Consider the following 27405-nt stretch of genomic DNA (forward strand, 5'->3'; position numbering starts at 1 on the left):
TTTTTCCCTACCCTTACACAGACAGCCAAAAAGAAAACCACTTGCAAAGGGATATATATACTTCTTCATATAACATTAGTTCAGACACTTCAGAAGCTTACAAATATGATCATCTTACAGCCTTCAAAAGCACAGCAGTAATATCCTTGAACTCACCTCTGCTCAATGCCAAGATGTGCATTGATACTGGCATATCGAGCTGTGCCAGTGAGATTTTTGTCTTCTCTGTATGGTATGTGTTGCCTTGTCCTGTTGTCCCGGTACTTTTTGGCCAAACCAAAGTCAATAAGGAATAACTTAAAGAAAAATGAAAATAGATTATATTCCTATACAATGCAAGGAATCCCCAACCTCTTTCACTAGGCCTTAGTTACATTTTAAGACATCCACACAATGTAACAGCCTACAGTTACAGAGGAAGCAAAGTAACAGTGCAGTGTCACAACTAGCTTTAACTAGCCAGTTAAAACAACTTCATAGTAAAGGAGTTCAAGCTTTTTCTCAGTCCAGTGGGATAGATTAGACTGTGCTACTCAGCATCTGTATCTTAGATCTACAACTATTTGAAGTTTGCCATTTTGTAATTTGTATCACATTAGCTCAATAACTACAGTGCACAATTTAGGAAGGAAACTAGTATGTGCAAAAGCACACTTCACAAAACCCCATTCATGCTAGAGCAGTTTACACATACAGAGAGTTAATGGCAGCTCAGCAGCTTAATGCAATGAATGCACATCCTGTATTCTTCTCCAGGTTTCAAAGAGCACTGGCCATTCTGCAGAGCATAAGGCCAAAACCTTCAACAGCAAACAAGACATCTTGCTTTCAATTATATGCTCATATTAAGACTACCAGAATGCTATCACAGCAGCATTACGCACTTGCTAATGACATTAATACAGGCAGGAAGCTAGAGCCTAGTATCTGGAATCCAATTTTAGTCTGTAATAACCAAGCTTGCCCAATGGTTTGATATTTAACAACAACTGAGTGCGTGTGTTGTTATTAGTGTGTAACAGCCAGCCTATCTACAAAGGTTAATGCAGACTGTAACTTCTTGTGACAAGATTTCAGGACTAGACAAAAAAAACCTGAGGCAGAAGTATGTAAGGAACACTTCAAATTCTAGCAATCAGGCTGAGCTCCCAATTCCAACACTGGATTAATGCTACAGGATCGGGCTAGAACTCCTACAGATTAACAGTGAAAAAGTAAGGGGTGGGGGAAGGCTGGATGGAAAGATGACAAAAGGGTCAAGAAATTCCCAGTAAAAACCTAATCATCTTAAAGGTGATTCCAGAACAGAAGAGGCAGTTTTAAATGCAAACAAGCACTGGAGATTGATATGCAGGTACACCTGCATCCAGAACTGGAACAAAGGGTCACTCTGACACACTGAAATGCTGTGAATTGTAAAGCGACACTCAATGCGTATCAAAGACACTGAAAGACTGAAAGTTTCTGAATTCCATGAAAGGTACATCCTGGAATGCTGGTTAAAGATTTTCTAACTATAATAGCCTCAATGAGAGAAACAAAGCTAAAAACCTCTTAAACTACCAACGTCAGAGCAGAAAACCTCGAGTTGAAATCTTGCCATGATTTACATTCAGCCACAAAGCACATTTGGTGTTCTGGCGAAGGTCACCCTGAAAGCCCAGAATGCTTAGAGCAAGAGCATGTAAATCCAAGTTTTTATACCAACTACACTGGTCAGTTAACTGAGGGTCTTGGTAGCTGTGTCAGTGCAACAAAGACATTAGAGGCGGTTACTCAGCATGGATGGACATGTTCTCCAGCTACCAAGCAACGAACTAGGTTGATACTGAACTCCTAATGCAGATAATACAAAGCTCCTATTCAATTACTGTACTGCAAATGCAATTCTCCTAGAAGCAAAGGCTGAGCTCAAATGCAATCCCTTCTTTTCTGATTAAGGCTTTCTAACCCAGTGACAGCCTCTGATGCATTGTTTGCAACAGTTACTTTTGCAGGGCCTCTGCCCCTTATTTTAAGCAAAATACTGTGAGCCTTGAGAATGGAAAACCAAATGCACACCAGTCGGAATACTTTCCCTGCATATTTAGCTATGAACTCTTTAAACAAGTCAAAGCCTTCATGTGCTTTCTGTCATCCTGGTGATCTTGCAGTTAATCGTATGAAGTGATAAAGTCACAGCTCATGAATCAAAATAGTTAACACTGGAAGTGTGCCTCATAGACAAGTAACTGGTGTCCAGCCCTGCTTAGCACAGTAATGGTAAGACTACTTTCTCCAAATAACTTATAAATGATGCTCTGCCTCTTCCCTAGCTTCTACAAGCTCTCAATATTAGACCTGAACAAGGAAATTCTGTATTTTCTCAAGAGGTATGGGCAGAACCCCTAAGAAGAGAAGAATCAATTCAGCAACCAGACCTGTTTTACACCAGTCAAGTAACTGGATATTATTTACAGCACTGATTTTACTGGGGAAGTTTACTCTGTTCCCTTGCTTGGGGCCATTCTGTACTTCCCATTCACAACGAGCGGAAGGCAAAGCAGCAAGTCCATCTTGCAAAGAATTAAGTTGGAAGACACAGCTTGAGCTGGATGAGCACAGAATGTACTGATGCCAGCCAGCAGGAACACAGACGTATTCCCACAGATAACCTCATACCACCTTAATTCTGTTTGTTGCACAATCAGCAGGAAACTGGAGAAGTAGGGCAAGATATCTGCCAAGAGCAACTAGAGAAGTAGATCAAAGTCTCTGCCTCGACTGATAAGAAAGTTTCAGAGGCAGACAACAGAAGCCTGTCAGCTTGCCTACAGCAGCGAGCTGCCTGGGATTTAATACATGAAGGCTATCACTGCAGAAAGCTATGGACCGATTCTATGGCCAAACTCCTGAGCTATGATTCATACTCAGCAATTTCCAGCTGTCCTGCTACAAACTGGCATATGGCTTCATTCCTCTCCAATTTATCTTCTCTTAGAGAGTCAGGAGTAGTACATTTAGCACTACAAGATAAACTCATGCTTCTCCATGACAGAGCCTATCGGAGTAATTTCATTTTATAAGCACAATGGATGAAAACAGGAGTCCTCATTACACATTTGGAAAGATTTTGAACAAAAACTGCAAGGGAAGGAGTCTGGCTGAAGCAGTAAAAGAACTTCACATGCATTCAAAGGCATTGCAGGAGCCCTACAGGAAGGCAAGCAGACAGCCCTACACAGAAGCCCCACTATTTCACTAGGGTGGCACATCTGTCCTTCAACACACTCAACAGATTGCCTTCGAGTTTTAAAGGACAAAAATACAATCATTTCTGCATGTGAAACCAAGCACATACATTTAGCCTTTTTTAATATCCAGTTTAGAAATAATTCCACCATTTAAACAAGCGCCACAGGGAAACATCTTAGTAATGTTACATGTTTGCCAAGTATGTCTGAATAATGCCAACATAAGAGGTGCTTTTGCAAGGTCTACATTCTCCAGGAAATAAAAAAAAAGAAACAAAACAAACCAAAAAAACAAAACAAAAATAAAGCACATGAATTTGGGGTTGAGGTTGGAATAGGAGACAGTTCAGACCTGGTTTAATCCTGAGAAAGATGGGTCCTGAGAAGTACTAACAGTCATGCTTCTTTTCCTCTTCCCCACTGGAGATTCTAAACACTGAACAAACAATAGAGGGTGGCAGTGCATCAAACAGTATTGCTTACATTGCAACAATGGCCGGCGCAGACAGGCAACACCGAGGCGTTTGAGAAAGAACAGGGTAGCCAAATGCCATCCTTCTTCCACCAAGCACTGTAGTTTGCAAAAAAACCAGCTATGTTCACATTGAATTTTTAGGTTTTTTTTTGTTTTCTTTTTTTTTTCCAAGGAGAAAATTTGGAAGATGTGACAAGGTCAATTTGAACTGTGAGCTGCTCCAATATGGCACTGCCTTGACCAGGGATAGCAATGGTGACATTTGGCTGTATTAAAAAAGGAAATTGGAAGTTTTGCTTACAAAAGCAGCCTTTTGTTCCACAAACTGCCCTTCCCCCATGGAAAATGTAAATCTTCAGTAAGGAAGAGGTAGAAGGCATTTAGTCACCTTAAAGTTTACTTTCATAAGCATGCAGGGCTGATTTCTAACAGAGCTAAAGATTCGTCTTTTAAAGGTGGGAGCAAAATTTCTCCCAATCACTCAATTAAAATTTGGAATTAAAAAAATATAAAAAAATTTTTTTTTTTTTAGAAAAATATAACTGGCAGGAAGCTACTGGAACAAGATTACCATGCTGCTCTAGTCCTGCTGGATGGTTTGCTTTAAACTGGGTACAGTTCAGCTCTAAAAAATCCCAAACTACACTTACTTACAACAAAGAAACAAGGTAAATACTGTATGGTGGCAAGTGCTCCCTACATAAAGCACTTGGTTCCAAACTGAAGCAACCCATTCCTCAGTTTGCTCATGTAAATCTATCAAGAACTATGTCCCAGATCTCTAAAACCCTGCAACAGTAAGGCAAGCCTATGCCTACACACTGTTCACCTCCAAATCACTGTGTGGCTCCCCAGCTAGGCTACTAATGGGAAAACGATATAATGGTTTACAGGCAATTTTGCTTTTCATTTCAGTTGATGCAAATCTAATGTGTTCCTCCACTAAAGTAAGCACAGCAGCAATTTCTAGGCCATTAATCCACATCAAGATGAACCAGAGTGCAGCAATGCCAACCTAGCATGACTGTGCAGAAGTCTGGAAAAACGGCCCAAAAGAACAACTGGAAATCAGAAACTAAAACTAGAACAAAAAAATAAAAATCAAAGTTTTCAATTTATCCTCTAAGTCATGCCAGAAAATTCAGGAGTGTAACTGCTCAACACAGCAGAGAAAAATAGAGCTCTACAGAGTGAAAGTATGAAACTTGGGAACAAGCAAAGTTTAACAGCAACAGGATTACATAAAAAATGCCTTTCAGCTGGACTTACAAGCTTTTCCAACAATGGTTGGATCTAAACATTCAGTGCACTGCACCTCTTCAGACAAGAGCTGTTATCTCATGTTAATCAAGTTTTCCCCTTCTAATGTTCATGGCCCTGAAGTTGGCATTCATACAGGCAAACAAAGGTAAACATTTTAAATACTAGTAGTGCCTAAAGAGATGAGACATTCTCAAATGGCATATAAAGAAGATAAGTGGGAATCTTGCTTCCAATAAACAGCTTGATCACATACATTTGTCCTGAAGTTAATTTCTATTAAGTAGCATGCTTAATGCATTGCCAATGCTGCCTGTCTGCCCGAGCTCAACATACAAATTGCAGGATTAAGCATATTTCACTCAAGAGAACTACAAATAAAATTAAAGTTTTCTTCTATATAAGGTTTTCAACAGGAAACATGCACTTCTGACTACATTTACCCATCCAAACAAGTGCAACCTCAGGCCACCCCCCTCCCCTGCTTTTTTTCCTCCCCCCACAGAGTACATTGAGAGCAGTTTTTGTTGTATAACATATTCAGGTACTATACAACTTAACAGTTTTTCATCAACATATCTGCATAATTTCATTGATTATAAAGGCAATTTATCTATATATTGGCTATTAGTTGTATCTGATGACTGAAGAGTTCTCTTTACCAGTCTGTCATTGCAAGATTTAATGCACTGATGACTGGAAGGTCAGGAACTCCCACATTGGTATGAATTCTTTCCATCCCAGGAAGTCAGCCCCAAAGCCAAAGGTAAGTTTTGACTTTATCATTGAGGAGAAAAATGCTTGTTATAACAGTTATCTCAATAATGAATCTCCATCACTGAGAGAAAAGTAGTTAAATATTCTCTAGGGTTAGTTTATCATCTTGTTGCAAGACTATTTCCAGGCTTGCAATCAAGTGCATCTGACAGGGTGGGTCAGAGACATGTGTATGCCACTGCATTTGGAAGCAGACACTGAGAAATCCAAGTTCTCATGTCAAGAATATGGTTTTAGCATCTAAACCATCAAATTTAGCAATGAGTTTTAAAAAGGTTGTGCAGCTTGAATCAAGTAACATGCCATTCCCTTTGGATCTTTACAACAAAGAGCATTAGACTAACCTTATTACAGTGACGCCCAATACCCATTAGGAAGTTATCTGGTTTAATGTCTCTGTGTATAAAATTCTTTGTGTGCACGTATTCAATTCTACTGATCATCTGTAAATAAAACAAAACAGCAACAAGAGAACAGGTAAGGTTTCAATGAGAACAATACAATTCACTTAAACCTGCAATGAAAGCATGAATTTTTAGCGTTACCTTCCTCTGCAACTTATGTATTTGCTTAATGAAAACCAAGTCTTGTTTTTATGCTGTTCAAATAAATGGGGGGGGAGGTGGGTTCTATATTAAAACTCCATAATATTTGTCAGGAAATAGCAGATTAAATACCTGAAACTACTTCCCAGACATTCTAGTTCATGTTCTAGCTATAGTGATCCATTAAAGAGTAATTTCTCTTACTTCTAACAAAGGTCTTCTATACTTACAATAAGACAATTTTAAAGCTCTTTCCCTCCCCCCGTCCCAGTTACTCATTCATCTGGTTATTCATTCATCCATCATCAAGCATCACTTTTCCAGGTAACAGTTTTCACAGAGCAAGCAAGAACTTGATTGTGGCCCATAGTGTCATATCTAGGCTGATCCAGGAGTGCCAGCAATGAAGACTCAAAGAAACTCTGGCAAATCTGTATCATCATAAGCAGTCACGCAGCTTCCTGCGCAGGAGATCACAGCACAGGCATTAACATGGTGCGGCTTTCCAGCCACTACAACACCCCTCACACAGTCCACAGTGAGTTGAACTGTTACACCACCATACCCTTGACAGCTGACCATGCCCTAAAAGCCAGTTCTGTGTAGAGATACTATATATCCCATCTATGTGGGGGTGATGACAACTAATTAGTGTTTTATCATCCAAAAGAATACTGCATAAAAACTAGAGGTTCCCTGGAGACGTTCTAATACCAAGACTCCAGGGTGTTAGAGCAGGCAAAGGGCTTTCTAAAGACCATGTACCACTCAAGGCATTGGAGAACAAGGACAGCTGACCCTGACTCCATACAGATGCCGTGAACTTCTTTGGCCAAGAGCCTGGGATTCTACGAGCACTTGGCTAAGTGACAATTTGGTACTAACATCAGTTATGAAATATTAGATGAAATTTAAACCACCACTGAAAATTCAATGGCTGTCCGTTTCAAATACTCTTATGTACTCACATGACCAAGCTGAAAAAGTATCAATTGCTAGAGAAAGACTTAACAGACCTCAATTTTACAGGCCCTGATTAAGTTTGAGGTAGAGTGGTATCTCAACTAACAGCTTTAAGAACTGCCTTTAAGCACCACAACAACCAAACCAGTATTCATTAGCTTATGGTCTGGTACCAGAAGTTACAGAAGGTTGTGAGTGCACAGTGAGATTCAGTAAGAACCCACATGCTTCTATGCTGCCCACCAGGTTTCCACTGAAACAGATCAACCATAACCGAAGACTGTTTTGGACCTTACATCACCATCCCCATGGTTGATCCTGGCTGATACATGGCTGACCTGTGCTAGTCTTGACACTTTATTAAAGTTGCACTTGTTAGATCGGCACCATCAAGGAGGTGGTATCTGTGCTGCTATGTTCCCACGCTGCCCATGCTCGTTTTGTATACCACAGCCAGTCACCATTACTTCACTCCTATGTGGGTCAAGTCTTCACTTGGCTATATACAACACTAACATGTTATTTAACCTTTTTAAGAATTACCATGTTGCAGAAAATACTTTAGGGTTTTTAAGTTCCTCACAGCAAGCTCTGTACATACCTGGTCTGCTAACATAAGTACTGTTTTCATCGTAAACCTGCGAGAACAGAAGTTGAATAGGTCTTCAAGGCTGGGACCAAGAAGATCCATAACTAGAACATTGTAGTCCTTTTCCTGACCATACCACCTGCAATGAAGAAAAAGAGAATTAGCAGGAACACTAAAGCAGCCCAGGATACCATTAACCTTCTTTGCTGCAAGGGCACATTGCTGACTAATGTTGAATCTTGAGTGCTAACTAAAAATTAAGACTTGTAGAATTGTATTTTTCCTGGAAACAAAGTCTGAGAACAAAATAGGACACACAAATTGGCAAGTGTGAGCATATTTCATTTTCCCTGAAGAGCACTACACTTTAGGGGCAACTGAAATACCAAACACCAAAATCAAAATGCAATCAAAACAGAAGCCATTACACATCATTAGTGACGTGTGTGTACAAAGTCTGAGCCGAAACTCATTGCAGGACTCCTTATTCTCCCATCAGTTTCCTGCATTATTTAACTCCACATCCTTCAGGCTTTGTTTTCAGGTGACTTCTCTGCAACAGACTAAAGCAGCTCATGCAGTTAACTCTTCATTCATTCATCCAAATTTAACAAATGGCAACCAAGTTCCGGTGTCCTTTTAAGTAGGAGATAAGGACTTTTCAAGGGGTTTTCAACACTCCAACTGGAAAAACAGTGTCACAAAAGCAAAAATACAAATGTAGCAAAATATAAACTGCAGCCAGGCGGTGATATCCACCCTGAAGTGTCTGATGTATCAATTCAGTGCAAAAAACTTCAATGTTACCAATACTGTGAGGACAAGCAGGCAGCCTCACACACGTTCTTCCTTTCAGTCCATGTCTAGCATTTCCACGATAGCACTGTTTTATATTATCTGCAACTGCAGATAGTATTTCACCACCTAAACTACCCCGATAAGACCTGGAGCCACAGCCTTGACTTCTGCATATTTCAGATGTGAATTTCCATACTTTGGCCACTGAAAGACATAACCTGAATATTATTCTCTATGGTCCTTCCATACATTCCAGATACCTACAGTTAAACGTTTTTTTCACATGCACCTCTCGCTTATGAAGCTGTGCTGAATTCTAATAGTTTGTTGTAAAGATTCAACATCTCAATCAGAAGGGTACATTTTGCCTTTCCCAGGCACCCAGTCCTAGTACCAGCAGTCAGGGGTAACACACTGACCAACTCATCTCCTGGAGGAGTCCTGAAGTGCCAACAACAGGGGTGCAGAAAAGATACAACAAGATTAGACCCCATAATAAGAGCATGCAGTTTAAAAAAATACCAAGTCTCAGCTCAAACACAGTGGTAGCTGGGGCTTAGAGATGTGTATAGACATTTTATTTCCACTTTAGGCAATGACTCCAGGAGGCTAATACACGGTTGTCTGGGAAATAGTTACACTAAAAAAGCCAACAAATTCCTCGGTACTCACAGGATTCCAAGCTTTGCCAGGGTAGTAGAGTCAAACATTTACAAAACTGCAGAGAAAAGACTCTATATTTGGATTTGTTTCAGGAACTACTGGCCTGTACCTTCTTCACACTTCATAATGCATTGTTGTACATCTGATAAAAGCTGAGTATGAGCCACAGCTCATATATATTGTTTTACTGGTCAGTGTAGGACCCTTATTCATTCCCTATATCAAGAAGGGATGTAGAAAAATGTATTTTGAAAGCAGCCATTCAAATGACATGTCAATAAAATAGTTTTCTCCAAAATGTTAATGACCATACCAAAAGTACTATTCATCAGGTTTTGCCATCTAAAAATTCACTGAATGTACTATTATGTAAAAAAAAAACAAAAACAAAAAAAACACACCCTTGCAAGTGACTCAAATAGGAAACCATGCTGATGGTATTATTTGATGAAGCCTGTTAAGTTATGGAGAGGTTAATGTTCACACTGCAACCTGACTCTGAGCCATGAAACATACACATTTTAAGACCTGCCTAGGGCCCTTTTCAGGACTGATGTAGAGTTTCACCTGCAAGAGCAACCAAGAAGAGTCTTCTAAAAGTGCAATGCAGAGATGGAGGAGAGAGTCAAAATGAGATGCTGTTGAGAATCTTAGCCATCTCCAAACCAGATTCAGTTCAAGAATTACTGACTATGCCTGTAGATCTACTTCTTGGTTACTATCAGTCACCTATGCAAATGGCCGAGTAGTTTTTGACAAGGCTCTATGAACAAGTCCATAGGTCACAGTTCAAAACTTATTATCTAGAGTAATGAAAACGACCATGCGCCTTGCCTTGTTACTCTGTCACATGGAATTTAGGCTTATTGTGCGAAAGTCTAAAGAACAATAAGTAAAATTGAAGCTTTCTAAGAAGTAAATCAAGATCTAGATAAAATATTTTCTTCAAGAAATGGAAGTCCAGTACTGACAGAGTGTAACTGTTTAGCACAGTAATGGTTCAGTGCCCAAGAGACTGCAGTACAAGGGAAAAGGATCAAAGATCAGTCTTCAACCAAGCTAAGAAAATTTAGCTACAGCATCACAGAAAAAATGAAGCTGATGAAAAGGAAGCCTACCCTGGAAGCTACATTTTAAAAAGCATTTGGTTCCTCCATAGGGATCTCTCTGCTTCGTAAGTGCAGTAATTCAGGTTGATTGCACAACCTCCATTTGTCCTACTTCTACGTATGCACAAGAAAACTTTAATCTCCTGACCATTCTGCACTGCTGGAATGCAGGATCAGCTCTGCAAGACAAAGAAAGAAGTCTGGCCCCCAGGTTTTATTTTCATGTTTACCTGCCTCTAATTCCTCACAGGATTCCTAACTACTGGCAACTGACACTTCTGCTGGGGTATTGGAGTAACCTGTACTTTATTTACTTTGCTAACACTGCAAGTAAGTTTTCATTTCCCTTGGAACACTTCCAGGGAAAATGGGATTAAGAAGTAAGGCTACATCACGTCCATTCAGTCTTGTAGCTGCTACTACTGGCAGCTCTAAGTAAAAAAATGTCTTGGCTCTTCTTAGTAAACCTTGGATATAATGATACATAAGAGTTTGGCAAGTGCTCCTTACTCCCACATTCGCATAATCAATGTAAGATGGCATAAGCACAGGTTTTGGATGAGCACAGATTCAGAGTATACTTTGTTTTAGTGCTTTGTGTGTGTTTTTGGGAGGTTTTTTTTTTGCCATACTGCCCAGTAGTGTTAAAACCTGCATGCCAAACTAGTGTCTCAAAGAAAAGACCAGTTGTAATACTGCATTTCTAATAACGAAGCTTGGATTGAACTACTAACATGAAGGAATGATGCCTACAAGGCCCTGGGCAACTATGACAACAGCATCTCAGAAGACAAGTGTCCCACATGTTTGTTTGAGCTCCATAGACTTTTTTTTTTAAGCACACTTAAGTACTCCCTAATGCTAAAGCTGTGGAAACAACAGCAACAATACATTTTAAGCAGGGAGCATTTTGGAGGGGAGTGGAAACTGGAAGCAAAAGATTAAACAACTTGACAGTTCACTTTGGGTGGGTATTTCAGATTGCTACATACAGTGTATTGCTTTGAAAAGAAAAGCTAAACTACTAAAAAAAAAAGCTAAACTAGGAAAACTTATTATTTCTCTAATTCACTCCCATAGCGCTGTATGTCCTACTAGGACATATTTCCTAGAGCGAGTTTTGATTCTGTGGCACAGGTCCATTTATACCTACTTGCATCAAAAAACCCCACACAACATAGAGATTATTAGTAGCTTTCCTGAACAGCAGCAGTAAATAATCTTACTGAAGAGCAAACAAAACATTAAGAGGACAATATTATCATGAAATGCTAAGAGTTGCCCTTGAACTGGTAGCATCTGATACAGCTGGTAACAACACTAGGCCATATTCAAGCTGTTAGGCATGCCCAGGCTCATGCACACATGAAAACGCTTCGTCACTCTCCCCTGCCTCATCTGTTTAAAGCTGCAGATCAGTGAGAATACAGTAAATATCCTTATATCTGTCAATGTTCGTTTAAACATTGAACAGTGACCTTAATCCGACTTCGGCAACTTGTCTACTTTGAAAGGCCAAGTCTCACAACAAGTTTCCAAACCATGTGGTTTAGCAGCCACACACAGAGCTGAAGTTCTGTAACATCTTCAGTATCAATATTTGTGGCTTTGTGCTCAACAACTGAGTCACATGAGAGTGTCATTTGAAAGGATTCAGCTTCCAGCTCACATACAGTACAATGGGGACAATGCCAGATCACATAACAAGTGAATGTTTATTTGAACTCGTGCGGGGTGGGGTTTTTAAGTCCCTTGACTAACCTTGAGACAAGCAAGTGAAGCACTGATGCACCTCTAGCACTTGGTGGCAAAGACTATAGTCAGGTCTACCCAAACTTAAAATCCTCCTCTGTTTTTATAGCTGCAGCTTTCCAAAACTGTATGGTGTCCATTTCAGCAACTGCATATGTTGTAAATAATGCCAAGGACAAAATAAATGTTTGAGAAAATGTCTGTTAATAACTTGTTGGTTGGTTTGTTTTGTTTTTAATTGAGAGAACATTTCATTCAGACACAGGACATGAAATTACAGGCCCAGGTTCAGACTCCTGTACTACTTAAACAGCTTTAGTAGATCAGCAGCAGTTTCATCCATTACACTGGCACTTGTAATTGCTGCAGGAAGGTAACAAAGACGTCACAACTATCAAAGTGTGAGCTGTTCATGTGATAAATAAAAGTATTCAGAAGATTCACATGAAAATAAATAATCTCAAATTCAGATCAAGATGAACTGAATTACCAGTGATCAACAGCTCTACAGTTCTCAGTAAAGAAACCCCAAATCCCATGCATTCTGAAGCCATGAAGGCACTACCACCATTAGCATAATGATGCATCATTTGGTCTACAGCTTATTATATACAAACCAAAAATCAGCTCAGTACCATAAAAAAAGTGTTCCTACTACCAGGGCAGCTCTAACCAGGCTATTTTGCTTCAATTTAATAAAAGCTCTCCTCAATCAATGCCTGCCTTGCCAGGTAACCTATCCTCCACTAAAAGCTTCTGTCAGCTCCATCACAGACTGTTCCATCAGAGACTGTGGCTGCTAACCTGGAATTACAGAAACAACTGCAGAAGGTCATGCCTTCATGAGACAAAACATGCTTCTTTGTTCCTCACTGTGAGGAAGTGCAGTGCTTTTGTGACAAGACTTGAATAGTTCAACACAAGCCTTTAGACTTACAGTAACCTTTCAGTCACTATAAAAAGAAAAAGAGACCGATCTGGACTTCTTTGACATTACATAAACTTCTGCCACTTCCCTAATTCCTAGTATGCGACCCTATGATTACTCTGTGTAATCCTACACAATTAGCTCCCCAGCACTTGGCCTTTCAAACCACCAAGCAAAAGAGTTCACATGACAAAAATTGAGACAGTCAAAACCAGAGTGGATAAAAAAAGCTGTTAAAACAAAAGGCATACGGTGAACAAGCAAGCTGGAGAGAGCTTACTACTAGAATTACCCGAGATCACCTTATCAGTAAGTTTGACAAGTCAGCAGGAGCATGGGGGTGAATATGCAAGTATGGAAGGCCTCATGAACACAAAGGATTCAGACATCCTACAGAAATCCAAATGACGCTGAACTGATGCACACTCTAGAACTGTATTCCATTTCTGCAAGCATTAAGTAATTTATACAAAAGTGTCTGAACTAGGCATTAGTCAGATGATGTGACTAAAGAGAAACCAGACATCTCTATAATCATTTAGTTTTAATATCAGGCATCACTGAAAAATAATAAGCAATCCTAACCAGTAAAAATACAAGTGTTCTACACAGACTGTGAAGCAATCAGTACCAAAGCTTAGCAGTGACGTGCAAACCCCATTACCAATATTCAGGAAAGGAAATCCAAATCAACAGAGACAGGAAAGAGACTTCAAGAAAAATGGGAAATACTGTAATCATGTATTCAAGCAGCTCAGCAAGGCAGCTATGGAGTTACACAACTACTCTTTATAGATACAAGAAGAGTGTTAACAGGCAGAAGGTTATGAGTAAAGATCAGGGAAGAAATAAATAGGAGCTGAATGCCTATGGATACAAGCATTTATCCAGGAACAGAGGCATGTTCTCTGTCTAACAGTCATAAGCACTGCTGTGCCAGCCTAGAAAGTTTTACCACTGCACCTGATCGATGCACAGGAAGAACTGCACGTTGTGCAAAACAGGTGATGGATGTGGACCAAAGGGTTCCCTTCTAGTCCCATATTCTAGACTTCTCAGCATAGACAACTCTTGATATAATCATGTTTCAAACAAATTGGCAAGTATATTCTGCCTGTTAAAATATACTAATTTGAGTCTTAGCAGATACTGAAGTAACACACACAAGAAAAGTAATCTATCATCCTAAAATCCATGTCTAAATTGAGACATTTTAGATTTCTAGTTTTATCTCCCCTGAAGCTGGAAAAGCACTTCTAAACTGTTAGCCAGCTAGAAGTAATATAAATGAACTTAACATAACATGGCATGACTGAAATACTGAAGTGGAATATTTAGCAGATGCCATCTAACGTTAGTTGCCATGGTGAGCATGAATTAGGCCACCCAAGCACTAAATAAAGAAACACAATGAACACCCTACGCTATGAAGTTAGCTAGGCTCTATAAATAAAATTCTCTATCACTTTTTGTACAGTTATGAGAGAAATATGAATGTGTGAAGTACACCAAAGCAACTCATCTCCTAAGCAATAAGGTCATTTCATCCGCAAAGTGTTATTATGCTGCATATATACTTCCATGTAGTTGACTTGCTGTTTTGCTAGCTGGTTTATGAGGTGCATTAACACCTGGTAGGAAGCAAGGAGAAGCTAAGCCAAGTTTCTCCCATAAGAGTCAGAAGGTTCAGTTGAGAAGGTAAAGCCATTAATCCACAGTAGGCATAGGAAACATTGCTGAGCTGGAGCGTTTCAGTAATACCTGTTCCAAACAGGAGTTACACTGAACTTCTGCAGCTGTTTCTGCAAAGACTGAGCTAAGGCAAGGAGAAAAAAGGGAAGAAAAAGAATCAAAAAGGACAGCTTCATTTGTTTTCAAACTGTGGTCTCTCTTGGATGCTTCAAAGGAGTCCACAAAGACTGATTAAGACAGAAGTTTAGATTGTTACAAAACATGAAATAGGTTTTGTTTAAAGACATTCATTCTCTCAGTAGAAAAACTGTAGGCATTAAAATACTCACTGGCCATTTTAGTCTGAGCTACCAGAACAAGAGGCTTCCTCTTACCAACTAAAGTGCTTCTGCCCTTCAGTATGCAGCCTTAAGTAATAACAGAAGGTTAATTAACATAAGGCTCTATTGCTAGAACCTTCCTCCTCATTACTTGCAGACCTACATAAAAGTACCAGTCTTGGCAAAGAAAGGAAAAGAGAAAACTTTTCAGACTATGTGACCAATAGTTTCAGGATTGTTCTGGGGTGTTTGGTTGGGTATTTTTCTGTTGGGAAGGGCATTGGGGGGGTGTTGTTTGTTTGTGGGTTTGGCAGGTGTTTTAATGCTGCAGAAAGTTACTGGGAAAACAGTTCAGAATGAAGGTGTCCAAGAGGTATATTTACAGATTTTTAAGCACTGCTTAAAGAGATCAAAATCTGAAGTGCTCAAGGAAAAAACTGTTGTGAGAACAACCCTAAAGCTATCAAACTTGACCACATTTTTCCATTACATGCATTACTCAGCGAGATGAATGCAGCCCAAGTCTGTTATTAATATGTTTTCCAACATGGCAGTCAGCAATCAGAACAAAAACTGTAGATACTTACGTAGGTATTTTACTTCTTGCCAGAAACTTGACAATTCCTTCACTATTCAGAAGATTGCGCAGTGACACATGGGTGGCAATACTGAATTTCTCAACATCAAAATCTTTTGCAAGAACTTAACTGCACTGAATAGCTCAGAAATGGAGGGATTTACTTGCTCCCTTTGCAAGAGGATGTGGCAAAAATATAAGCACTGCCCACTCAGTAACTTTTGTTTTTTAAATTTTCAAATGACTAAACTTATAAGCTATCACTTTGATCAGCCTCACATGCTCTACAGCATCTCTTCAGCCTTGCCCACCCCAGAATACATGCAATATCTCTTTCATATTCACTAGGTCTTCCTGCTATTAAGTGCAATAAATCTAATACAACACCAATAGCCACAGCTGGTTTCAGCATAGCCGTTTTCCATTTGAAACTGACAATAACAACTTATCCCATAATATTGCCAGGGTAAAAGCCTGAAGCCCACTTTTCTTTTAAAAGTATGTCTGAAAGAGTACATAAAGGTTTCAAGGAGATGAGCAATAGTTGCTAAACACCATAAATGGCAAAAACCAGAAGTGCTGTCACAGGTAATTTGACCAACTGCTTTTGTCAAGATTGCTGTAACAGTTACACTACGAACAAAGCACCACACACACATCACCAAACCCATTCTGCTGCACTCCTCCAAGCTAGAACCAAGAGTATGGGGATAAAGGTAGATGGTGCACAGTAATAGGATCAGTGTCCAGTTAACAAGATTACAGCTAAAAACGCTTTGTCACTGAAAAAGAGAGGAAAAAAGAAAAAAGACAGCTGGTAGCTGAGAACAATGAGAATAAGCCCGGCAGAATACTGCAGGCTCTGCATTGTGTCCTAAAGGCAGATCACATTGTTAGAACATTAAGCTTGGTTCAAGAGCTTTTTGTGAAAAATGAAGGTAATAATTCACCAAAATTTGCACACTGACAACAAATCCCAGCTTAAAAAAAACAACTTAGAGTGTTTCTATGAGGTTTTTTGAAACTCCAGAGACAAGTTCAGAAACTTTGCTGCTCTTCCAGGAAGCAATAAGCAGCAAAGTGAAAGACTTGCAAGTTTAAAAGTGTTCAGAATATTCAGAGAATAAGGACATTCCCATCTCAATTTTTGCTATTTTATGTGCAAACTGCATGTTCTCTTCCAGTGAGTACCACCAACCTTTGTGGGCCCTCCACAACAAGCTCACAGCTGATCCCACAGAAGCAATATTAAAAATCTTTGAATTCAAAACTGAGATTTTGCTCATTACCTTTCCTGCAATCAGCCAGAAAGGGCATCAAATCAACCTGAAAGGCTATAAAACCAAGTTGCTTGGTTCCGAATTAAAGTGACACTCCAGATAGGCTACCTTATCATTACTAAGTCTGCAACCATATCTAAAGGGCAGAATTCAGTTTAAGAACAGGTGCCCAGAATGAATGAGCAATCCATACCTCACCTATGATTTCAGCTTTGTGAGTCAAAGAACCACAGCAGACCACTTTAGTGAGGCAAAGGCACATAACGCAACTTCTAGTAAGTTGATCTTGGCTACTGCATTACTTAATGAGATGAAAAATAGAGAACAAGTCCCTCATTCTTAAATGATGAATGCAAGATTACAGGCCTCCATTTCCCAGATGGGGAGCACAGAGAGAAAAAAATGATGCTGAGCCCAGCTTAGCATGGCAATGGGAAAAGCTTAGAGTGATTTTCTATCTTTCTTGATTTTCTATCAAATGCTCTGAGCTGCTGTTGTTTAAAGGTGTCACAGTACAGAAGTTTCTTAAAATGTATCAAGTGATTTTCCTTCAACTTGATTCATCCTTCTATAACCACTGAGCCAAGAACGGCTTATTCCAACTTGACAGCATACCATTATAAAACAATGGTGGAAGGAGTATTAGCAATTACACATGCAAAGTGACCCAAGTACAAAATCACACATTCTCCCAGCTCAGCTGCTGTCGAAAACACACATCAGAAAAGCTTGAACTGTCCGAAACAATATGGACAGTAACTTCATCTTGGTCTTACTCTCTGTAATCCCCTATTCCAAGATGTATTATTGTTAAGTACCACAGCAATATATCTCATCTGGTCAGTCAGCTCCTCCCTCTTAGATTCAGAGAGCCATGGATTCTACTTCTACTGAACACATGAACTTTTGTAGCAAAACCTGTGCTGGGTACCCTGCTCAGCTTCCTCTTCAAGAAGAGAAAAATAATGGTTGGGATTTCTTCAACCATCACCAGATGCCATACAGGAAGAGGTCAACTGGTAACAAAAGCCCAGTCAAAGAATCTGTCAAGCAGTGTCTGATATAAATAGATTTCAATGAAGACAAAAAAAAAGGTATTTATAAAAAATTTCAGAAAGAAACTTTTTTTTTTTAGAAAATTTTTTGGGGTTTATACAGTGAGAACTTGAAAGTGAAAAACTTTAAGACTCACTGACGTTATCAACTAGATCACACACCCTGAACATCAAAGAGAGGAAAAAACCACCTTAAAAATGACTGCTGCAATTGAAGCTGGAAGTAAGAATGCAAGATTGTTTCCAGTATTCCAGCTTTAAATAAAACGCTCTCAGGGTGTTTTCACCAAATCCAAGAACTCAGCAGGTCACTTCTGCTACATGGGAAAGTTGAGAAAATTCCAACTTAGGCCTCATTATAGCACCAAAAAAGAAAAAAAAAGTAGTTGAAGAATGCCTGCTTTTCCAGTTCTGTGATGAAACACCTGATATCTGCTGGCTTTGGCTGTTTTCCCAGTTTTCCTTGTTGTAGCATGTAACTACACTGGGATAGCCTTCCAAAATGCACTTTCTAGTCTTTCAGTTGTGAAAGGAAGGCAACCACATTTGAAGGAAGAAAGGAATCTGTTGTCTAAAATGAAGACTAAATCTGTTTTCACATAAGCAGCTCCATCTAAGCTGCAAGTATTCTGATTAAGGCAGGTATGTTTGTCCTGCTCCTACACCAAAAGGCTGTAGTGAATGAGGCCAGATGGCCATGACAACACTGTCTCCTCCACCATACAGCTCCACTTTACAAGCAGTAAAGTAGTTGGGGCAGGCAAGGAAGAGGACGGGGGAAGCTATTAACCTCAGAAATGCAGACCTGGTTTAGGCTTTGTTAAAATTAACACATGATCTAGAATAAGTCATCATCACAACCTTGCAATAGACCCTACAGGCCACTACTCATATAGGTGCAATACAGTGAAGTCAGGGAAGGGTTAACAGATTACATGGAATGGTCAGTTTGATGGAAGTATCTAAACTGAAATCATTGCTGAAGCTCAAGGCACAAGATTCCTCTATGCCATAAGCGTATGCATAAGAAATTCTGACTTTAAAAACAGACATTAACGAAGTTTAAAAGAAAATAACTTATTGTACAAAGTCTTTCTGAAGAATACTGAAGTTTCACATAAACTGTTCTGATGAATAGATTCAGTAGCTGGGAACTAATCCAGTACTAACACCTCACTAATCTCAAGAGAAAAAACTCCTCAGAGTCTGCTGCACCAGTGATTTTCTTTAAGATCAGGAAATTATTAACCACCACTGAAAGTTTCAGAGTATGAAGCAAGGATCTGCATAAGAAGCAATTAGGAGAGATTCATCTTGGCACTTTAACTGCACGGAAACCCAAGTGACGCATCTGTTGTGGGTAACAGAAAGGGGGCTGGTTGAGGTTCTCAAGCCTCGCAGCACATAACTATGAAAGGAAAAGATACATGCCTGAGCACGTCCCTTGTCCCAACACGAGAAGGGGGAGGGTTAATCACGTCCATCCGCCATTTTCTGAGCGGAGGAGGAAGACATGTTGGAACAAAAAAAAAAAAAGCAACAAAAGAAAGCAGCCATTTCCAGAGCCGGTTCCAAACTCCAGCCCCAGCAACACATCGGGGCAGGCCCACACTGCTCCCATCACAATTCAGGAGCTGCTGAACATCCTGCTTTCAAAGCACACTATGTACAGGTAAGAAGAGGCAGCAAGCCAGTTGGGAGGATACCCAACTAGTTGTACAGCTTGGAATGGAGTATTGCCCCCCCAACAGCACAATCCTGCCCAGGTAAATCTCCTTTTAATGGTGATGCCCTGCCTCACACTAACATTCAAAGTACTGGCACATATGAAGGATTCCTACCGTATATGTGGGATGCCAACTCCTCCCTGCAGAATCTTGTATAGTTTGCTTTCATACAGCAGCTGGGGATGTCTAGCCTTCTGAGACTCCAACTTTACAGCAACTTCCTACAGTGAGAGGGAACAAGGAGTCAGAGTGTCCACCAAGCACAGCTTTGCCACTGAGGTTTAAGGGGCACAGCACGTCAACATTCCCCACACAGCCCTGCTGCAAATGCTTTGAAGTGTAATATTTTTAAGCTCTCGGTGCTTAATGTCCTGTTATTTTGTTGCTTCTTCAAATAAAATCCGTACGGTGATAATCTGTACATAAACATCCATCCCAGGTCATGAAACTGAGCTGGAGATGTGAAGTCTTCAGATCCATGTAAGTGAGGAAGAACATATGTGGGTGTTTCTTCTTTACAGCTCACAGCCGTGAGGGGGAGGAAAGAAAAAAAATAAGAAAAAAGAAAGAGCTGAAGAAACAGGGGATCTTCTTTGTTTCTATTACAGTTGATGAAAACGAGATAAAGTGTTCCCCAGCTGAGAGAGAGGGGGACAGATGATTGGTGGGAAAGAGACGACTTTGGCCACCCATAAAAGACAAAGTATGTTTGCCCACAATGGTGGCCTCCTCTTCCTGCAACACACAAGCGAGCTATGCAGCTGCTGGGTGGGCGACACCACGACCGCACGGCTCTGCCCTCGGGGATGAAGACCCTCGAGGGGCTCAGCCCCCCAACCCCGGGTTATGCACCTTCGCTACCCCTCTTTGGCGAGATGGGGCCGCCACAGGGAGCGATACCGGGAGCAGTGAGGGCAAAACCAGGCCTCGGGAATGTTACCGCTGGTCGACGGTTCTCCCCGAGGTGCGGGAAGGACCGCGCCGATGGGCCCAAAGACGGGAGAGAGTGCGAGCCGCCCTTACCTCCCCGTTGGTGATGTTGATCGCCAAATAGATGTCCCCGAAGGAGCCCGACCCGATCTTCCGCACCAGCTTGTATTTGCCTCCGACACAGCAGGAGATAAGGCTGGGGCACCCCTGCTGTGACGCACGGTCTCATGTGGGGCTCTGGCAGGCGCTGGTGCAAGGTGCTTATCGGCTCCAAACCCGACGTGTGCGCTCGGTAGCGGTGTGGGTTTGAGTGAACCCACTGCAGCGTGTCTCCTGTGCTGTGGGGTCTGCAGGTTGTGGGGCTGAGGGGATTGCGGTGCCTTCCCCACTGCTGGGTGCACGCCACGTGTGCTTCACCCCCCATGCTCGGCTGACACATCCTGTTTATCCCCCGCGCCTTGAGCCTCGGCTCACTCGAGGCTTGAGTTCCTGGATGCGGTGAGGATTCAGCAGGCGCTGAGGAAGCTGTGGCCTCTCACAAGGACCACACTGCGGGCAGAGGCACCCATCGGGGCCGCATCTCTTAGCCCTGCGGCCCTTGCCTTCACATGGCCGTTACCCTCGTGTCCTCTCCTTCCCCACGCTGCTGTGACCCAGCAGCTCGTGCTCTGGGAGCTGTTCCTTGCTGTGTATCAAACCCAATGGAAGCCTCCTCCGTTGCCCCCTCGCTGGGTGCTGTGAGCTTTGCCTTTGCAGGAACACAAACCTGTGAGCTCCCGGTGACTCATCATCGCTCCCTGTCAGAGCGGCGTCTTCTGCTGTGCAAGCCTACATTGGGGAAATGATTCAGTCTGCAGGAGAAAGCTCCTACAGGAATGCAGCTCATGTATGTACAAGCAAAGCCTACTCAGGGTGTCTGCTTTTAAGGGAAGCAGTAGGAGAAACTGCTTTCCAACTTGCCTGCTTGACACCCAGAGCCATGAGAATAATAAAAAGTTCGATTTTAAGACTGGTCTATGCGCAGATTTATTTATTTTTTAATAGCTAACTTCTGGAGGAAAAAGTGAAATGAAGAGGTTCAGGTTAGGACACTGCTATATTGGTTGGAAATTGTTCATAGAAAGTAAAGGAGTTCTCTGAACAGCATTCACACGGTGATAGAGGCTTGTATTGCACTCACCATGTTGCTTTCTAGCTTGGTAAAGGCACTGTGCTACAAACACTTTCTGTCTGCACAAGTGAGAAAAAGTCCTGGCTTGTATCCATCTGGCTGTTAGGCAGCGAGGGAAGTCTGTGATTTGCCTCTGTTTCTTCCTGTGGTGGACTCAGTCAGCTACAGGATGACTCCATAGCGAGACACCAGGAGGAATGGAGAGAGAAGATTGGCAGCCAGAAATTCCCTGAACTGCAAATACCAGTTCCAAGTTTCCCGTGTGTTTCAGGGAGCTCAGATCCAAGAGTTTACTACAGGTCTCTAATAAAAATAAAATGTGAAGGGTTCAGAATCAGCCCGGCCTGTGCCAGATGCACCAGAATGAAAATGATGCTCTGAGAGCACACTAGCCTCCAACTCATTCCCACCTCAGTTCTGTCAGGGAGCATTTGTTGAAGCAAGAATATCTGCACCCTTGTCACTCAAAGGGAATGTAGATCTTGTGCGGAGGAGCTCAGATACATCGCACACTAGTTAAGGGGGCTGGAGTTTCGAGGGCAAATGAGGTATCTTTGAGCATCACACTCGTTTCTAAATGCAGAGCCCCTGTGTCCTCAGTTGCCCCCACATGGCTGTTAATGCTGGTTTGCAAACTGCTCAGGACTGATGTGCACTTACCGGCCTTTGGGGGTTAGTTATTTTTAATGGTTGCTCTGGATGGGATTTGAGCAGTTTGGAAGCTTTCGGCTTCAGTCACATATCCTTGGAGGAGCTGGAAAAACAGGTCTGCAGCTCCTGGCAAGTAAATAGACCATGCATGGGGATGCGGGAGAGCAGGATCTCCTGGGCTATGCAATGCTGCCACCTCCTGCCTTCCGGGGGACATCTCTGTGTCCAGGAAACACTGCTAGTGCCTTGGGATAGAGAACATCACACAGGACAAGGACTGGCCGAACTGATCTGGTGCAAACGCACCCAGGCGCGCATCTTCCCCGAAATGTCTGCAGTGTGTCTGCAATCTAGCTGGGTGTCGTGCAAAAAGAGATGGCCAGCAGTCAACATTTGCTATCTTTTGTCTTGGTTATTTTTAACATCCATTCATTAATGGGTCCTGCAGGAAGGATGGGAATGGAGAATTCAGAGGAGGACCAGACTAGGCAACGTGCAGGTTGGAGGAAAGCAGAGATAGCAGAAGTCAGACAGCATAAACCAGCGTAAACCAGGACACAGAAGAGAAGAAAGACCGAGCAGTGCAGCTGCAGCTCCTTCACCCCTGGCCAGGAGCAGTGAGGATACCTATGAACACAGGACCAGGAGGGTGATGAAAGCCTCCACCACTTCCAACTGTGGCTGCTCCATGAAGGAAGATCTGGGGAGCCCCGTGTGCCAGCGTCCCACCATGTGCTACACGGAGATGACCTCAACCTGCTTCCAGTTTCCTCATTCCCATGGCTGCAGACCACATCTGTTGAATCCTACTTTTCAGATTTACATCTCAGCCACTCCAATAGCAAGGAGAGCTTAGTTCCATTTCAGAGAAAAGGGAAGGTACATGTGTATTTCTGGGTAGGAAGAATTGAACCTGGTGCATGAACAGCACTATTCAGAGCATGAGACTGGAGGAAACTCTTAGTCTGATAGATCCTAGTTGTCCAGAAGCAGATCATATCTGGAGGTGGGTCTTACCTGGTGTGTTGTCCCCTCCTCTGTCAGGACAAAGTCCACCTGTGCAAGAGCTTTTGCTGTTTTTATTTTGGCGAATGGATCTGTCCTGTCTTTGTGCCACAGGAAAATTCCCCTTCTAGCCCCTTGCAGAAACCACACCCCGTGGCACCATGTTTGGGGTTTGCCTTGCTGAGCAATGGGGATACTGACAGTCTGAGAGCAGTGCTGGCCTTGTAAAAATCCTTCCATGGCCTCTGCCTTGGACTTTGTGTCCTGAGTCTTAGGAAAGCTCAGAAACTGGTGAAGACAAACGCGAACAATACTAAGAGTTGCACAAACATAATGGAGACACTGACTGGATTTAAGATGATTCAATTTTAAATGAATAATTAAAAGCTTTAAAAATGTAAGTTGGGAGGGGAATTTCAGGCTGTGGTTTCACAGCAGCTGACCTGATCTAAGCACTTACACGGTGTTCTCACTTCTGCATCCTTTTCTCCTCCTACTTAGCCCACTCTCAGTGCCCAGCTCTATGGCTCGTTGGACCCTCTATGGTCAGTTCATCTCTCCAAGCCTACAGAAGATTGTCCAAATGGCCTCTCTTGGTGTTTTCTCTGGGTTAATGTTCTCACAGACAAGTGACTTGAATGGCTCGAGGATCTCCAGGGGACAGTGCAAGGGTTGACCCCTGCTGGCAGTGACACTGGCAGACAGAACGCCAGATGGGAGCAGTCACAGGGGAAGACTGAAGAAACCTCCCTTGCTACCCAGAAAGGTGTTCTACCCAGGAGAGAGCAGGAGAATCATTGCATTCACTGCTAACACAGAGCACCAGCCTCAGCACCACTGCCAAAGAGGGTGGGGTGTACTGGAGAGCTAAAGTATCCTCAAGGTATTCTTTAGCTCCTGTTCATTATTATTTTTCACAACTTTCAGGGACACCAAAGCAGTGAAAACACATTTATAGCTGTATCACTTGATAAAGTGAAAGGAATAAATTCCCTCTCTCATCTTTGCAGAAGGTAGGCCAGAGCTCTTGCTGCATGACCAAGCCTCCAGTGTAATCATCCCTCCTTGATCCCAGCGTTGCTCATCTTTTATTTGTGCCTGCTTTGCAGCTGAACATCTCCAAACCCCTTAATTTGATCCCAGCAATGGGGAGGAGTGTAATAAACCAGCTGCTTGATGCAGCACTGATGGAGCTTTGCATGCTTGTACCAATGTCAGCAAATATGTGCTACTGTGAAGTTGATGCAGGAGGGAACTGCTCATCCTCTGCAGCAGGGATATCCTGGGCTCCAGTCTAAACAGTCCTGGGGAGGAACAGTGAAATGACAAGCTAAGCAAAGTCACAACTGAAAAAGTCAGAGGGCTTTCAGTGCTTCTGCTCCAGAGCTGTCAGATAGTGTTCAGGTCAAGTTAGAGTTTCAGAGCCTCTCCAGAGTGGAGCTGACATCATTCAGGACTTACCTCCTGCTGCTGCGGGTAGGACCAAGGAGCACCAGGGATGCACGCCCCGAGAGCTGCTGCAGTACAGACTGCAAAGGGCAAAGTTACCCACCACAGAGAGCAAAATTACATGCCACTGAGCTGAGCTGAACTGAGAGATTCCATCCCCTGCCCAGTCCTGCTCCCTCCTGGCCAGCCACTCCAGCAGACTGGCCCCTCGCTGAGCCCAATGCACCTCCTAACTTGGCAGATGAGTCCCTTGTATTGCAGGCTAGTTTTGTAATGGTTTAAGGAATCAAATTGTCTCATGGCAAGGTCGAACAAAGCTGGTGCTGATGCAAAGGAAAAAGAAGAGTGAGATCAGCAGAAGCCTAACATCTTAAAAAATAAACCTGCTATCTTCTCTCTTTTAACTCACTGCCTAGCATCAGCCCCTCTCCAGAGGGACAAGATCGCTCTGTGTAGCCTTCAACCCGAGGTCCGTTCTGTTCTCTGAAGCATTTATTGTCTCAGAGAGATGAAGAACCCAAGGCAGTTTCCCCCAAATTTTCCCTGAAAGTGGGCAAAGCCCAAGTGCAGATGAAGAAACCAAGAGACCGCTGAAGGGTCTCACTGATCCCTGGGCAGCCAAAGTCATCTCAGTATTCATTTGCTCTTGGGCAGGAGGGGCAAGAGAGCTTCTGGCAGGGCTGAAGGATTTGTGTTTTAAATCAGGTGTGGTTTGCAGGTTTGTAGACACAGCAGGTTGCTTGTCTGGGATCATCCATTCTGCTTTGCACTCCCCTTGACCATACTGTTACACCTTCACACTGGGGCCTTTGTCCTCCCTCTGAGCCCCGGGGCTTTGGCTCTGTGCTGACCTTAGCTGATTCTCCAGCCAGCTATTGTTAGCGGAGCTTACAGCACTTGGGAAGATGACTGGAGAGGAGCAGCTTGTGCCGGTAGGAACCAAACCAGGCTGTGCTGGGATCCCACGAGAGGTAGCTCACCTTTGGACGGTCCTGTCTGTGTGCCCAAGGACACCTCACGAGGTGGCTTTGCCACGCTTCTGGCCAAACCCTGCTCCCCCGCAGGCTGAGTGGGGCTCACCAGGGTGTTGCAGTGAGGTGGGAGGGATCCGGTCCCTCCACATTCCTTGGGCAAAGTCCTGCCTGACACCCACCCATGCCAAGGGCATCTGCAGGCACCAAGGAGGTGCTGGTGGCCACCCCTGCCAGGGCCACTAGTCCCTGCCTTGCTGCTGCTCCCTCCCCTGCACTGGCAGGACCCAGTACAGGGCTGTGGGGAGCCAGCACAGGGAACTGCTCCAGGTTGAAAATAACCCTGTTTTTCCGGAGCAGTCTGACACCGGCTGCATTTGCCAGGCTGGATCTGAGTGCACAGCTTCCATGCCAGTGCTGGCACAAGGCAAGAGGCACCATTGTGTTTGGCAAGGGTGCCTGCGTTAAGTGTTCCCACATAACCCTCACAAAGTTGTCTTCCCTCATAGCCTAGGGTTACAGCCAGCACAGGCGATGCTTTATTGCATCAGAAAAGATATGAGCAGGTGAGCCATGTCCAACCTGGGATTCTATCTCCAGCACTGCTGCAGCAGAGGGGCAGCAGAGACGGGCAAGGCTGGGGTGAGCCTTTCCCACCCATGCCAGCTCCTTGCCTTTGACCACATTGTGTCTCGAGACAGACCCCATCATCTGCAACCACGACAGTGTGGGCATAGCATCGTGCCTTAATTGTCCTCTGGCAGGGAAGGGACATGGGGGGCCCTGGAGCTGGTGCAGGGCTCTGTCAGGGCAGAGCCTGGAGCAGGGCTGGGACAAATCTGATTCTTACAGCACTTGAATTGCACCAAAGGTATCTGGGTCCAGGGAGAAGGTGTTTGTGAGCTAACAGCGCCATTTCCAAGGCTTGCATGAAGTTAGAGGGGAATTCTTCAGTCTGGAACATTCATGGCTGTTTGGAGAGAAGGTTGGGGGTTTTTTAAGTACTGCAGGAAAAGGGGGATTTTCAAGCAATTTGGGTGATTCATAGGAAATTACGTTAGTGCACAGCTGAAGCTCTACCAAAGAACTTGTTCCCTGGAAGACAGGGGTTTATCTAGTGAACACACTAGTGCCAAGCAGCAGCATCTGCCGGCTGCCTGGATTGCCCCGGCTCTGCTGCAGAGCTTGGACTATCCATCCAGGCAAAAAGGTTCAGAGACGTGAGATCATTACAAGTTTCTTTCTTGATGGAGCTCATCTGAGTTCCTTTGGGGCACCTTGTTTTACCTTGCTTTACCTCTCTGAAATGCCATGAGATTCCCAAAAGCAGGTTCCTTCCCTAATCCAGTGCCAGCAGGCTGTGCAGCTCCAGAAGCATTTGCATGTAGGTGGAGGAGCTGCATCTCCTTTCCTTTGGCACAGTCCCTAGGGACAATTTGCTGAGCGGGGGTGAAGCTGAGGTCCAAACTTTCCAGTGATGTCAGA

At 42.9% G+C, this 27405-nt stretch overlaps 1 protein-coding gene across 1 annotated transcript in view; it reads right to left on the reverse strand.

Moving 5' to 3' along the window:
* Positions 1-21242, reverse strand: part of CSNK1A1 (casein kinase 1 alpha 1) — a 35650-nt gene extending 14408 nt beyond the window's left edge. The window contains exons 1-7 of the mRNA XM_057409769.1: positions 21213-21242; positions 20767-20880; positions 19858-19964; positions 7855-7981; positions 6090-6188; positions 3586-3669; positions 157-296 (exon numbers count right to left, since the gene is read on the reverse strand). Of these exons, the coding sequence (XP_057265752.1) occupies positions 157-296; positions 3586-3669; positions 6090-6188; positions 7855-7981; positions 19858-19964; positions 20767-20880; positions 21213-21242 (701 nt within the window). The remainder of the gene's footprint in view (positions 1-156; positions 297-3585; positions 3670-6089; positions 6189-7854; positions 7982-19857; positions 19965-20766; positions 20881-21212) is intronic.
* Positions 21243-27405: the final 6163 nt, after the last annotated feature.

Source organism: Pezoporus wallicus, unplaced genomic scaffold, assembly GCF_028554395.1.
Source record: "Pezoporus wallicus isolate ANWC-B61680 ecotype Strahan unplaced genomic scaffold, APGP_CSIRO_Pwel_v1 contig_4309, whole genome shotgun sequence".
Lineage (NCBI taxonomy): Eukaryota > Metazoa > Chordata > Aves > Psittaciformes > Psittacidae > Pezoporus > Pezoporus wallicus.